We start from the raw sequence: 15,279 nt of genomic DNA, 5'->3' as shown, positions 1-15,279 counted from the left end.
TAATAATTGTCCTAACTATCTGTCAACAAATGTAGATTTCTACGTCTGCGCAGCTGTTCACACGGCTGATCTGCCATTTGCGCATGCACACAGGCTGTGTTCACGTGCACACAAGAGAGCGTGACAGCAGTAAAAACAAATGCTGTATCAAAACTTGTTAAAATCCTGAATCAATATTGGAGGGTAGTTTTGCACGCTGGAGGAAGGACGACACCATGGCTGAAGTCTTTCTGTTAGACGGGTAATGTTCTGTATTAAAACTATTTCAGTCATGCTAAGCTGATGTAGATTGTGTTGTTAAACAAATGGGTTATATGCACAGAAGTGTTGTTTAGCTACTGAAATCTTCTGGTGATAGATTGATGTGACTATTTTCAGTTTGGGGACCTTTTACAGCATCAATAATACTGTCGATTTTTTTAAAATATTTTTTTTTTTAAATATTTTTTATTTATTTATTTATTATTATTTTTAATTATTATATATATTTTTATTTATTTTTATTTAATTTAACAACACAACATCAGCAAATAGCACTATTCTGCCTAGCCTGCTTTACTGAGCTGAAGTTTTTCATTTTCCGTTTTTCATCCTGTGACTCGCTCCCTATATTGTTTACCATGTTACTCTGAATAATTACTCTGAAGTGGCATGCTAAGTACAGCTTAGTAATGAGTGTAATACCTGCACACCGCCGGCCAAACATAAAGCATTCTGTTGTGGCTTTAGGACAAAGCGTGGTGAGAGAGTGAGACCAGCGATCCTTGCTTGCATGAAATATTGCACATTATAACAAGTTTTGTGCTAGATATAATACAGTTTTTATTCAAAAGAGTATTAATGTACTATAAAGTTTTCTAACTGGAGAATGACATGATCTAGTGGGTCTCTGTCATCTTTAAAGGGCACCTATGGTAAAAAAATCTACTTTTCAAGCTGTTTGGGCAGCCATATGTGCATGTATGGTGTATAGACTGTCATATTGGGGTGATATAAGCACACCCAGTGCTTTTTTTTTTTTTCAATTTAACAACATAAAACGGTGGAACCAATTGGAGCTGTTTTCAATTCGACCGCTACCTGACGTAGAGTGCGGTCCCCTCGCCCACCAATATTGATTGACAGGCGCGTCATCATATCCTCAGTTTGTTAATTCACGTCCGACATTTTCAGCGTGAGTCAAAGCAATATCACTAAAGGAACACGCTAGCTCTATTTTTAGATGCAAGGCTCATTGGGGCTCAACACAAGATCAATATTCTCCACATGATCGCTCTAATCGGAATTATTGGTTGTATCTTTTGGTAGGTTTGCAAACATGTCTACTTCTCATTGAGTCTACCTTATACTTCAGCCGTTTGCATTTCTCGCGATCCCAGAAGCTCCCTGTGATCTTAACTAGCATGCGTTTTAGAGTTCTAAACACAGGTTTCTATCAGGGTACACTCAAGTCGACGGCTGGGCGCCGCGGGACCGCTGCAGAAACCTATGTTTAGAATTCAAAAATGCGTGGCGCGACGATTCGGGACACTTCATGTTTCTGCCCGCGCCACAGAGAGTGTCTGGTGTGCCGTGTCGCGGCTTCGAACGGCGCATACCGGTGCCTCAGTCAAAGTTAATTCAGTGTGCGTGGTTATTAGTTTTCTGTGTACAAGCTCGGTACTTGAAACTAGCACACAGTTGGCTGTAAAACTGTACAAAGACACAAATGATTTTGTTCTCTCTGCTTGGTCTGTGTCAGAGTCGTACATGTACGACTGAATGGTGATCCTTTCTCTCTCCTTCTCCGTCTGCCTGTCAGACTCTGTTGCAAACGCAGAGCGGGTGAGCTCATGGCCCCGCCCCCTTGTTACGTTGGCGGGAAGCCGAAACTAATCTACATGTGAAGCAACACACCCCTAAATCAGCGAGCTGTGGACACGCCCCCAACATGACACTTTTTAACACATTATAATAAATAAATCTGAATTGTATTTTAAACTGAACCTAAACTGGCACACTCAGAACAACCATAATATTAATATTACATCATAAAAAGAGGTAACTATGTGCCCTTTAATGTGCGCGTTCATGTTTCTGGAGGCGTGGCTTTGGACGGCAGGGGAGGGACTGTGTTTTCAAAGATATTATGCTAATGGTTTGCATTTTAGCAGATCACCTACTTCACCTTTAAGTATTTTTTCCATTGTGAACAACATTTCTATTATTATTATTGTTCATATTAATAAATAATTCTAGCATGTAGTGTTATCACAATACTTTTTTCCAACTTCGATATGACACCTTAAAAAATATCAATTTTCGATACCACGGGGAGCAAATTCTGCAACATTATAAATACGCAAATGAAGTAAAAAGGAAAACATTAACTAAACCATATATTGCTGATACCAGTACGTCAGCAATCTTATTCTCTGATTAAAACAAAAGGGTTAAAATCTTAATATTATTATTAATTTTTAATGCAGTCAGCGGGTCAGGAGACTTCTTCAATCTTTCACTTTCACACTTGTACTTAGTAATTTTAGCGAACACCTCAGATACTGTTGGCTGGTTCCTGTTGGTTGTGCACCTTTTTTTTTTTTTTTTTTACCGACGCCATTATAAGAACACAGATCACTCTGCCTATTCATGCCTATTCACGAGTCCTGCGGAAAAAGTGATTGACAGGTGGTAATTATGTGTGTAACTTATCTTTATTCATTTACTGTATGATTTGGTAATGCGTAAAACAAAGACCATGTGGGTCAGGTAGTTTAAACGGTTTGCTACAAATAATTAATTCGTTATGATTTAATTAATTATTCATAATTAATTCACCACCGCCTATGACGATGATGCCATCGTCCATTAAGATGTTTTATATTATGCCAATATTATATCCAATGCCAATTTGGTCGACATCGCCCAACCCTAGTATGTATACCTTATTATTCCACCGGCAGCATGACTAACATGGCAGGGCATCTCCGCAGGCACCACAAAAACATAGAATCTTTTTTTAAATCGAAAATGTAATCGAATCGAGGATTTGGAGGATCATGACACCCTTAGTGGCTGGTGATGAAAAGTTAATGTCAAGCCCTGATTAAACGTATCACAGACCTGTGCAATAAATTACATAATAAATTAAATATAAATGTTTGACACAGTTTTGTAGTCTGATTTAGAATTAATTAGATCTGAATAATATATTTTACCTGTCTATTTTACTCGTTTAATAAACGATTTAAAAACAGAGCTAATAACAATATCGTTATCGCAACACTCAACAGCATTATTGCATATTTCCCAGTATCGTGCAACCCTAATGCACATGCATAATTCCTTAAATTATACTCAAAATGAATCCGAACACCTTAGCAACTGCATAGCAACCACAATAACATTGCCTGTGCAAAACGTGCTAGCACACACACTAGAAAATGAGATGATCTTCATTTATTAAACTTCAGACAGCTGTGTCTGTATTCGTCTCCTTCAGCTGTGATCTGATCTATTTAACCGTCCACTGTAATCAGCTATTTCTCTCTTTGGATGTGTGTTTGTGTGTGTTCTGTGTGTTTGAGAGCCTCGCGTAGCAGTGCTGTGGGATCAAAGCACAGACACGCGTGCCGAGTCAAGACCCATCTGTCTGGCTTTGAAGTGCACTTGACTCGGCTTGTGCTCACTTCTGAGTGGACACTGCGTGTGTTTGTCTGCACATTCAAAAAGGAAAATGTACTCAAACTGTTTCTGCTGTGGAACTTTTTATTGCACATAATTTTTTTTTGCAAGATATGAAGTCAGAAATATGAGATATATTAAAAGAAATGTTAGAATTGTTGGATTAAATTTTGCAATTACATATTTTTCTTTTTATTGTATTTTAAATTATATACACACACACACAGCTGAAGTCAGAATTAGTAGCCCCCTTTTAATTTTTATTTCTTTTTTAAATATTTTCCAAATGATTTTTAACAGAGCAAGGAAATTTTTATAATATGTCTGATAATATTTTTTCTTCTGGAGAAAGTCTTATTTGTTTTAATTTGGCTAGAATAAAAGCAGTTTTAAATTTTTTTATGAACGATTTTAAGGTCAGAACTATTAGCCTCTTTAAGCAATTTTTTTTTTTGTATAAACCATCGTTATACAATAACTTGCCTAATTACCCTAACCTGCCTACTTAACCTTATTAACCTACCTAAGCCTGTAAATGCCACTTTAAGCTGTATAGAAGTGTCTTGAAGAATATCTAGTCAAATATTATGTGCTGTCATCATGACAAAGATAAAATAAATCAGTTATTAGAAATGAGTTATTAACACTATTATGATTAGAAATATGTTGAAGAAATCTTCTATTCGTTAAACAGAAATTGGGGGGTAAAATCAACAAGGGGGCTAATTATTCAGGGGTGCTAATAATTCTGACTTCAACTGTATTTATTGCAATGGGATATATGCCGAGCTAGGTTTGTTCCCATACTGATAAACTTCTGGTGTTTTTCCGGTGAGTTTTTTTTTACATTTTATACGATTCGTTTTACAGCATCGATGTTGTAATGTCATTAAAATACAATCAGTTAAATAGCGTTCATTTAGTTGCTCAAGCGTAAAACGAGACAAAAAGCCATTTACTCGCATGCGCCCGTCAGAATCGGCAGGCTAGCTCAGAAGCTCCATTGAATATACTGGGGTAAAATAAATGCTCATATTGTAAAGACATGGCGGGGAAAACTGTCATTTAATTCAGTGATTCTTGTACAATCTGAGACCCACTTTATATCAGATATCACTCAGCCAGTGAAGGTTGCTGAATTTTAAAGAAAACAGACCTTAAACGCGCCGATTTTGCAATTGCAAACAGTTCACCGGAAGCGCTTAACCCAGGTTACCGGCAAATTAAAAGTCCTTTAGCATACTTCGGCATATGCACTATTGTGAGATATAAACTCAGAATTGCAAGATGTATCTAAAGAAAAGTTAGAATTATGCATTACAAAATGTTGCGTTTACCTATTTTTCATAGCAAAAAAGCAGACAAAAATGTGAAATTGCAACAGCGAGTCAGGAATCAGGAGTTTGTAAACTCAAAGTTCTGATTTAAAAAAATAAGTGAAAATTTCAATGGTTCAGGGTCCAAGTTCACTGTCATGTTGGGTCATTTCATAAATTACCTCCAAAGCCAAATGTAATTTTAAGTGGACAAAATGATGCTGTTGCTGTCAGGTTTGCTTGTGTTCTACTGATGTTGTTTTATATATGTTGTTGATGTTTTATTTTATATATGGTGTTATATATGGGATCTATTGGGTAAATTTGATTATGCCTTTTTGTTTTTTCCATTTGCTTGCAGTTTCATAGTCCGGTCGAAGCTCCTCAGGTTCTTGGAATCGTTTAACTTCATATGCTCATTGGAAACTTTTAGAAATATAACAATTGGGCCATATTGTGGAAACCCACAGAACTGGAATGCTTGTGTATCATAAACGTTCCATTCCAACCATCTCCTCCTTCCTCTAGTGGGTTGTTGAAGGAGGGGGCGGGCGCAGCAGCATTTGACCTTTTGGTTCATTTGGATTGATGAGACGGTCTTCACCGTCTGTCACGTCTGAGTAATTATCTGCCATTGTTCTGAGGTGAGCAGGAATTCAGATCTGTGTGGAAATCCAGCATCGTTTCCAAACCAGTGGTTCAGAGTGGAAAAGTTGACACGTGCAAAAGAGCACTGCTGTTGTTAGACCTGTCATGAAATCTATTTTCTGTTGTACAATATATTGCACCAAAATATATTGCGATAAACCGTTATTGTCATTTTATGCCACTCATTATATAATGGCAGAATGACAATATAATAGCATCACAATGCAAGTACACTCTTATAAAGAACACATCATTTATTAAGAATTGTTTATTTAGTTATAGGCATTTGAACAATTTAATAGTGAAAACTAATAAATAATAATAATAATAATAAGTGTTAACATAAAAGTGCAAGGTAAAGAGCAGGGGTCACCAATCTCGTTCCTGGAGGGCCGGTGTCCCTGCAGGGTTTAGCTCCCACTTGCCTCAACACACCTGCCTGGATGTTTCAAGTATACCTGTTAAGATCTTAATTAGCTCATTCAATTCAATTCAATTCACCTTTATTTGTATAGCGCTTATACAATGTAGATTGTGTCAAAGCAGCTTCACATAAAAGGTCACAGTAAATAGGAACAGTGTAGTTCAGTTTGTAGTGTTTAAGTTCAGTTCAGTTTAGCTCAGTTCAGTGTGGTTAAATAATCACTACTGAGAGTCCAAATACTGAAGAGCAGATCCAACGATGCGCAGCTCTATAGATCCTGAACCATGCAAGCCAGTGGCGACAGCGGAGAGGGAAAAAAAAACTTCACTAAATGGCGAAAGTGAAGAAAAAAAACCTTGAGAGAAACCAGACTCAGTTGGGCACGATCATTTTAATTTCTCCGCTGGCCAAACGTCTTGTGCAGAGCTGCAGTCTCAGTGGCGGAGGCTGGAAGCTGGCCTCAGCGAAGACTCGTCTGTCTCTGGAGCGTCACAGGAATCAGTCTCATGTTCTCTACTCTTCCATGACCACCACAGTAGCTGCTCAGGATTCGGCCTGGTCCAGGATTATGGAAACCTTGGGATCATCTCGTCGTTGGTCTTGGATCGAATCAGTGACTCTGCATAGTCTGAGGGCCTCGGGAAGAGTATCCCCAGGTGGAAATGGAGAATAAAGAAGATAATTAGCGTAGCTGATGTTCATAGTGTATATCAACAAGATGCAGAACCTGTGTGGAAGCCCCCTAAGTGGTGCACTAAGTGTATGCTTTACTGAACAGATAGGTCTTTAATCTAGTTTTAAATTGGGAGAGTGTGTCTGAGCCTCGGACGTTATCAGGAAGGCTATTCCAGAGTTTAGGAGCTATAAATGAGAAGGCTCGACCATCATTCAGGTGTGTTTGATTAGTGTTGGAGCTAAAATCTGCAGGACCCTGGCCCTCCAGGAACAAGTTTGGTGACCCCTGGTAAAGAGTAACAGAGGCTGTGATATGTGCTACCAGATCTATTTTCAGTTGTCAGACACCCACATGAAAAAATACTATAGTAATTTATAGTAAATCCTATTAATCAGCTAAAATCTTGGTAGAATTGGTTTTTATGTATGATGTTATGTACGATAATTTGCATAACCGAAAATGATTGAGGTCATGTCCATGTGTTGTGCGATAAGTCTCTATATTGATTATTTTGAAAGGCCTAGTTATACATACCTAGCTACGTCTCCATCCAAATATGCAAATTAAATGTATGCGCAAAGCTGTAATATCGCGTAAAAAGATTTGTGAATGATGCAGAGTTTCAATCAAATTAGTCAAAGAGACCAAGATCGTCACTTCCTGAAAAACTAGCGCCAAAATATCAATGGAATTTGCTGTGGTAGAAGAAGCTGAGTGAGTCTTTTTCTTCTTTAATAAATGAGTTGCGCCTCAGAAGATGAAGACGAAACATAACGTACACAATTCAGTGGCCTTTTGGAGGCGTGAGACGGTTTTTGGAGGCGTAGACAGATGCTCAAGACAGTTCTGGAGGGACTAATAATAGAATACATGGTTTCCGCTACATTCATTCTTCCATGGCGGGGCGCCATGCCAAAATTATCCCGCCACGGCTACATTACAGCTTCTCATTCAAAACATTCAGTCGTGTTTTTTTTTTAAACGCACTAAATCGCACTTCAGCAGCGTGCAAGAAGTTTTGTGCGCGAGCAGAGGAAATCGGCGCGCAAGCAAAGAGATCATTGAAATAACGCCACAGGTAGTTGGTAGATCTGTGTAAAAAAGGCCTGCCACCACAGCTGGAAAAAATCCCAGAGGAAACACTGGAATAATAATAGTAATACTGACCCACTGTGATGACAGACTTTGGCTGAGGGATTTTACAATGAGCTAAACAACATTTCATATGTTTTACAATGTTTACAACCGCTGGTTTGTCCATTAATGCTGTCCATCACATCTATTTTTATCATCACATGATCTCTTATTACAAAGTCACATGACTTTTTTTCATTTATACGGTAAAAGTGCTTTCATCGTAGTTTATGCACATTTTTTCTTATTGAAAACATTGTTCGTTCTACTCATTTGTGCGCGCAAGTTTTGTATTTTCAAAATGTATGCGCATCTTGGCATTTTCATCAAGCATTTTTTATGCGATAATCCAAAATGAGCATAAAATAGGTGGATGGAAACAGCTACTTTTAAAATTAGGGCTGTACAATATAGCAGTGTTTCCCAACCCTGTTCCTGGAGGCACACCAACATTAATATTTTGGATGTCTCCCTTTTCTGACCCATTAACTTCAGATGTTGGAGTCTCTTCTGATGTTATGATAAGTTGATTCAGGTGTGTCTGATTAGGGAGAGGTTGAAAATGTGTACTGTTGGTGTGGCTTCAGGAACAGGGTTGGGAAACACTGGATTTGCACATGAAATGCTATATTGCAGTCACAGAATGCGATGTTCATTTCAGTTTATTCATCTCTTAGGGGTGAAGGGGTGGATGGGGGGTTTCTTCGGAAAATGAAGATAAGAGAGTAGTTCTAGCTAGGCTACTTATAGTGAGTTGAGATTAATCTGATTGGCTAACTAGTGAATGTAGATGAGTGGCCAGCTGTAGTCAATCATATCACGTGCTCCTCTCGAAATTAGTTTGTGAAACTTCACGAAGTATTGCGTGTGTGTGTGTTTGTTGAAGAGCCGCTGAGTTAACAGCTGACAGGCCCGGGAATCACACACACACCCTGCATTTCGTTCGGCAGAGACGTGAACTGGGAGAACGTTTTTCTCTCACGCTTGAACCACATCTGACAGATTAAAACGGCTTTAACACACACCCTTCTAAGTTGTGTCACAAAAACGGCTCGTAATCCATTAAAAATGCTATTGAAGCGCGTTTTCGGAGTGCAAATTACCTATTGTAAACACTGTAAATGGAAGTTCTAACCATTCTACCGGAAGACGCTGGTGGCTATGGCGCCCTCCATGCAGCAGCCAAGATAAAGGTCTATATGTAAGATTTCAAGTGCATTTAAATCATTTGTGTAAAAGAAATGATAACATATGTAGTTTTATCATAGATTAATTCTATTGAACTTTTTTTGCAATGAAGATTATGCAGTGTTATTTATTTACATTTGATTGTTCAATTTATACTCGAATACTTGCGCCAAAAAAATAATAAAACACTGTCTGTTTCATTTATGCAGATTAACCGTTTTATGAAGTCCTCCCAGTCAATTTCTAATCTTTAAAGCTTAACGTCTTTGCAAATTGAGCTATTCAAGTAATCTGGTAAAATTATATTCATATTGTAATGTATATCGGAGCAAAACAAAATATTGCAATGTCAGTTTTTTTTCCCCGGTATTGCGCAGCCCAGATTATCGTCTTAATTGAGAATGTCTCAATTTTCTTTCTAATTGTTGTTTCTTTGTTTATTACCAACTTCCAGTGATTTATTGTGGCCATCATTAGCATCTTTGTGTGGTTGTGTTGTGGGTTAGGAAGTGCAGACATGCATAAACCCTAATGAGGAGAAGCCGTCCAGACGACTGCCATACGTTTGTCTCCCAGAGGACTGCAGCGACGTCTCGTACTGTAGCCTTGAGGCGTCAAAATGTCACAATTGCAAATATACCAGCCACCTACAACCGATTAAAAACCAGATGCTTGTAATACACATTCTGTGACTCTGTTAATTTACCCCATTGTGTAGTTTAATTTACACTGCAGTGTTCAAAAGATGTATTGCATTAATCTGTAAAGCCATCTAAGTTGTAAAGGCTTTTATAATGTTGCCAAAGATTCCATCTCAATTAAACAATGCTTTTTCTACATTTTATTTGTTAAAAAGTCTGAATAAATCCTGTTTTAACTAAAATACGACAGTTTTAACAATAATAATTCCAAATTTTGAGAATGTTTAAGCAGCAAACTTTTAAATTAGAATAATTTCATAATTAATTTCATTTATATTACCTTATACAACTTATAATACCAGACAAATAAATAATTAGATTTTATTAGATTCTTTTTTAGATCTATTACTATTACTATTATTATTATTATTATTTTATTTAAATTATTTTTATTTATACATATTTTCATTCACCCTTGTATGTATCTTTTACTGCTGCACATTTTATATGTCTGTAAAGTGCCTTGAGATGTTCAAATAGAAAACACTGGTTTTAAATTATATTAAATATTAAATCTAATATTTATCAAATATCAGGGCCGGAGTGGGACTCCTTTTCAGCACTGGAGTTTCAAGCCTTAGACGGGCCCACCTCAGTTCCCGACTGACTATATTAAAATAAGGTCATTTCCAATTCAGTTTCTGACACTATCACGTCTTTTTCAAGGAAACCGCTGCTTTAGAACTTCTAATGTTTTTCATAAATATGAGAACATTAAAGGGGAGCTAAATCTGCAACACTATTCTTTAAAACATCACAATGTCCTTTCCTGCAATATCTGAATATATATTCTGTGCAAAATTCTGTATATATATCCAGTCCTTTGTAACGGTGGTCACACAAAAAATAAAATATGTACCCCTACATAAGTAACCCAAACAGTAATATGTGTCTTAACACTAAAAGTGAAGAAAAAAACAAAAATTAAATTACTCGGGTGAGGTTCGAACTCCGGTCAGCGGCATTGTAACGTAACATGCTGACCACTGGACCACAATGGTGCTGTATTAGCCACAGTAGTACTTTCTATTGATGGCTTAATCTTTTTGTCCCCTTTTAGATTGCTGATGAAATTATGTCAGGTTTATTAATGTAGTGAATCATCTGATTTTCATTAAGCAGGTGTAATATTCATTAATATTAATTATTCAAATTCTTTTTCACTAAGGTGTCGCTGTTTGGGGTCGAATGATAGTTACGGCATCATTAACCTGCAGGCTGCGTTTTGCTAACAGAGCTGCGAGAAAATAAATAAAAAGAGCGGAGCTGCAGCAAAATAAAAAATAAAAAGAGTGAGGCTATGGTCAAATAAATAAATAAATGAAACAAGTGCGACTGCTGAGAGTGCAAGCAGCTAGGGACACCGGCCCTCGCGACCAAAAAAACGGACCGGCCCACCGGGAATTCTCCCGGTCCTCCCGATTAGCCAATCCGGGCCTGGCCTTGGTCCACACAAAGGACAAAAACCTCAGAATCTCATATTTTTCTTGCTTTAACTGGTGTATTTTATTTCCTTCATTGGCTTAATGTTGTTTACCTGGTGTAGTTTTTTTCTGCATTGGCGTAATGTTGCATCTGTTGACATATTTAATAATTGATGAAGCCGACAGTGTGCTGCACCTTTAATCCGTTTTTGTAAAATTGTCCTGTTGAGCTCTGATCTGTTCACTCTTTAGGGACAGTTCACCCAAAAATCTACATTTCTGTCATTATTTACTTAATCTTTTGTTACAAACCTTGAGTTTCTTTCTTCTGTTGAACACAAAAGAAGATATTTTGCAGAATGTTGGAAACCTGTAACCATAGTCGGAAAAACAACCACTATAGAAGTCAATGGTTACAGGTTTCCAACATCCTTCAATATATCTTCTTTTGTGTTCGGCAGAACAAAAGATTTGGAGTGAGTAAAGAGAGTAAATGATTGCAGAATTTAATTTTGAAGTGAACCAACCCTTTAAGTTCAACTCCAGCATGAGAGGAATTTCAATAGATGTCAATGGTAACTAATACAAACCTATGCGATGTTACTCTATTTTTAGCACACCTGATTTATTTAGCGTCAGTTTCATGCTCTCTATTAATCTGTATTTCGCTAATGAAAGCGCTCGTCCCCCTTTGTGCTGGTCTGATATTCCCTGTTGTTAATGAGATCTGATTCTTTCTCCACGCTGCTGGATTCCAGAACGCTTTCTATTCATTCTCTGGGGTTCCGCTGTCACCATGGTGATGGAATCTCCTGCCAAGCTGTCGGAAACCCGGCTCTCCTTCAGCAGAGGCTAATTGAGAGCGAGTGAGCTGGAGTTGTGGCTCTCAGCCTTCTGCCCAAAGCTCTCAGTGGCTTTTGTTCGCAATATCAGCTGTGTGTGTGTGTGTGTGAGAGAGAGGGAGAGCTCAGAATGTATTTATGGCAGTACATATGTATGTAATTCAATTCAATTTCAATTTATGTTTATTTCTATAACACTTTTTTGCAGTGTAGATTGAAAGTTCTAGTAAATTAAAACTGCTTCAGTTCAGTTGTCACAGTTGAGGATCAGTGTTCAAGTTTTGTGTACAGCATTGTCAACAGGTCTGCTAAAAACAACTATTTATGCTGTATTCTCCATGACAGGACATGTTGATGTGACAGAAACACTTTGAACTTGCAATCTTGGGAGTCTGATTCAATCACTTTTGAGAGTCTAGTCTGATTGAATCACTTTTGGGAGTCTGATTGCATCACTTTTGGGAGTCTGATTGAATCACTTTTGAGAGTCTGATTGAATCACTTTTGGGAGTCTGATTTAATCACTTTTGAGAGTCTGATTGAATCACATTTGGGAGTCTGATTGAATCACTTTTGGGAGTCTGATTGAATCACTTTTGAGAGTCTGATTGAATCACTTTTGGGAGTCTGATTTAATCACTTTTGAGAGTCTGATTGAATCACATTTGGGAGTCTGATTGAATCACTTTTGGGAGTCTGATTTAATCACTTTTGGGAGTCTGATTTAATCACTTTTGAGAGTCTGATTGAATCACTTTTGAGAGTCTGATTGAATCACTTTTGAGAGTCTGATTGAATCACTTTTGAGAGTCTGATTCAATCACTTTTGAGAGTCTGATTGAATCACTTTTGGGAGTCTGATTTAATCACTTTTGAGAGTCTGATTGAATCACTTTTGGGAGTCTGATTCAATCACTTTTGAGAGTCTGATTCTATCACTTTTGGGAGGTGGATTGAATCACTTTTGAGATTCTGATTGAATCACTTGAGAGTCTGATTGAGACACTTTTGATAGTCTGATTTAATCCCCTTTTTGGGGTGTTGGATTGAATAACTTTTGAGAGTCTGAATAAATCACTTTTGAGAGTCAAATTCAATCACTTTTGGGAGGAGTCTGATTGAGTCACTTTTGAGAGTCGAATTGAGTTTTTTGTTAGTCTGATTGAATCACTTTTGAGAGTGTAATTAAATTACTTTTGGGAGTCGAATTGAATCATTTTGGGAGTCAGATTGAATCACTTTTGGGAGTCGGATTGAATCACTTTTGAGAGTCTGATTCAATCACTTTTGGGAGTCTGATTCAATCACTTTTGGGAGTCGGATAAAATCACTTTTGGGAGTTGGATTGAATCACTTTTAGGAGTCGGATTGAATCACTTTTGGGAGTCGAATTGAATCACTTTTGGGAGTCGGATTGAATCCATTTTGGGAGTCTGATTGAATCCATTTTGGGAGTTGGATTAAATCACTTTTGAGAGTCAGGTTGAATAACTTGACAGTCTGATCGAATCATTTTTGAGAGTCGGATTGAATTACTTTTGACAGTTTGATTGAATCATTTTTTAAAAGTCTAATTGAATCACTTTTGGGAGTTGGTTTGAATAACTTTTGAGAGCTGGATTCAGTCAATTTTGGGAATCAGATTGAATCACTCTTGTGAGTCTGATTGAATCAATTTTGGGTGTCGAATTGAATCACTTTTGAGAGTTGGATTGAGTTAATTTTGACAGTCTGATTGAATCATTTTTGAGAGTCTGATTGAATCAATTTTGGGAGTTGGATTGAATCACTTATGGGTGTCGAATTGAATCACTTTTGAGAGTTGGATAAAGTGTCTATTGAACATTATTCTGATAGTTGGGTTTGTAGTAACGCTGCAAGATACTGGAAAACATGCGATTCTTGTTGAGTATTGCAATAATAATATTTCTTACAATGTATCATATTTTCAAATATTTTTTAATTTAATGATATTTTAAAAACAGATATGTTCATTTTGTGGTGAACTATACCTTTAAGTTTAACTCGAGCATGAGTTGAACTTATGAATGAGTGAAAGCTCAGCATATATTCCGTTTCTGATTGGCTGCTGTCATTGTCATCTCTCGTCTTGACTCCCACCATTAGTGTTTATTTTCAGCTCTGGGTTCACCTTTGACCCGCTCCAGCCAATAGCAAAATAGCTACGACTGGGTAGGAGGGGCTAAAGATAGTAAGGCTCTGTCTGAGCTATACTATTATTCTGATAACGATAATTGTGAGATAAATTGTGCAGCTGTAGTTTGTATGTCTATACATACACACTCACACACACACACATACACACACACACATATTTATATATATATATGTGTATATATACGTTTTACATTTAGTTGTTTATCAGACGCTTTTATCCAAAGTGACTTACAATTGAGGAGGCATTCAGCAATTCAACAAGAGGCAATACATACAAGTGCTGATTATAGAAAGAAACTGTTAATGCTCAGAGAATTAAGTGCTAGAGTAAGAAAGAGGAGTGTTTTTAATATAGAGTGAAGAGGGTTTCTACAGGTGGTTTGTGAAGTCCACTCACCTGTGCGAAGCTCGCTTTGTAAATGCATATTGATAGAGATATGGAGTGATTTTAAGAAAGCGTCTGATGCAAAAACTGGTGCAAGTGTCATTTCAAGTGTCAGAGAGAAAAAGAGTGTGTCAGAGAGTGTGTTTCTACAGGTGGTTTGTCAAGCCCACTCACCTGTGCAAAGCTCCCTTTGTAAATGCATATGGAGATATGGAGTGATTTTAAGAAAGCGTCTGATGCAAAAACTGGTGCAAGTGTCAGTTCAAGTGTTCAAGATAAAAGAGTGTGTTTTCTACAGGTGGTTTGTCAAGCCCACTCACCTGTGTGTGGTACTATCAGAATATATATTTATGCATCTTGTTTTACATGCAGTCTTCTTAGTCAGTATGACGTGCATGTACAGTACTGCGCACTATACAGTATATAAATCTATTCCATATGCAGCATTTCTTTGTATGATATTATATGAGCCCCTCCTAATGTGCAGTTGTTTGTGTTTTCTCCACAGACCTGTAAAGAACTCTCTTCTCCATCTTCATACGTCTGAGACCTGAACCTCCCAAAGCCTCTTTAATGAATCAGTTTTCGCCTCTCGATGCCATGGCGTTCAAGTGAGTGCTTGTTTGCTGTGTGTGTGTGTGTTGAATGCATGCTGTTGTCCTCCTCCTGTGTGATCTCAGGCTCTGTCAGCAGGTTA

General features: G+C 37.5%; 1 protein-coding gene across 4 annotated transcripts in view; it reads left to right on the top strand.

The window, feature by feature from the left end:
- sema4d (sema domain, immunoglobulin domain (Ig), transmembrane domain (TM) and short cytoplasmic domain, (semaphorin) 4D) overlaps nucleotides 1-15,279 on the top strand; it is a 133,856-nt gene that overhangs the window by 26,917 nt on the left and 91,660 nt on the right. For all 4 annotated transcript variants that reach the window (XM_056446024.1, XM_056446027.1, XM_056446025.1 and 1 more), the window contains exon 2: nucleotides 15,091-15,193. In XM_056446024.1, the coding sequence (XP_056301999.1) occupies nucleotides 15,156-15,193 (38 nt within the window). In that variant the 5' untranslated portion in view covers nucleotides 15,091-15,155. The remainder of the gene's footprint in view (nucleotides 1-15,090; nucleotides 15,194-15,279) is intronic.

This window comes from Danio aesculapii, chromosome 21 (assembly GCF_903798145.1).
Source record: "Danio aesculapii chromosome 21, fDanAes4.1, whole genome shotgun sequence".
NCBI classification, from domain to species: domain Eukaryota; kingdom Metazoa; phylum Chordata; class Actinopteri; order Cypriniformes; family Danionidae; genus Danio; species Danio aesculapii.
The sequence above is the reverse complement of the archived record's forward strand: the minus strand, read 5'-3'. Positions and strand labels throughout refer to the sequence as shown.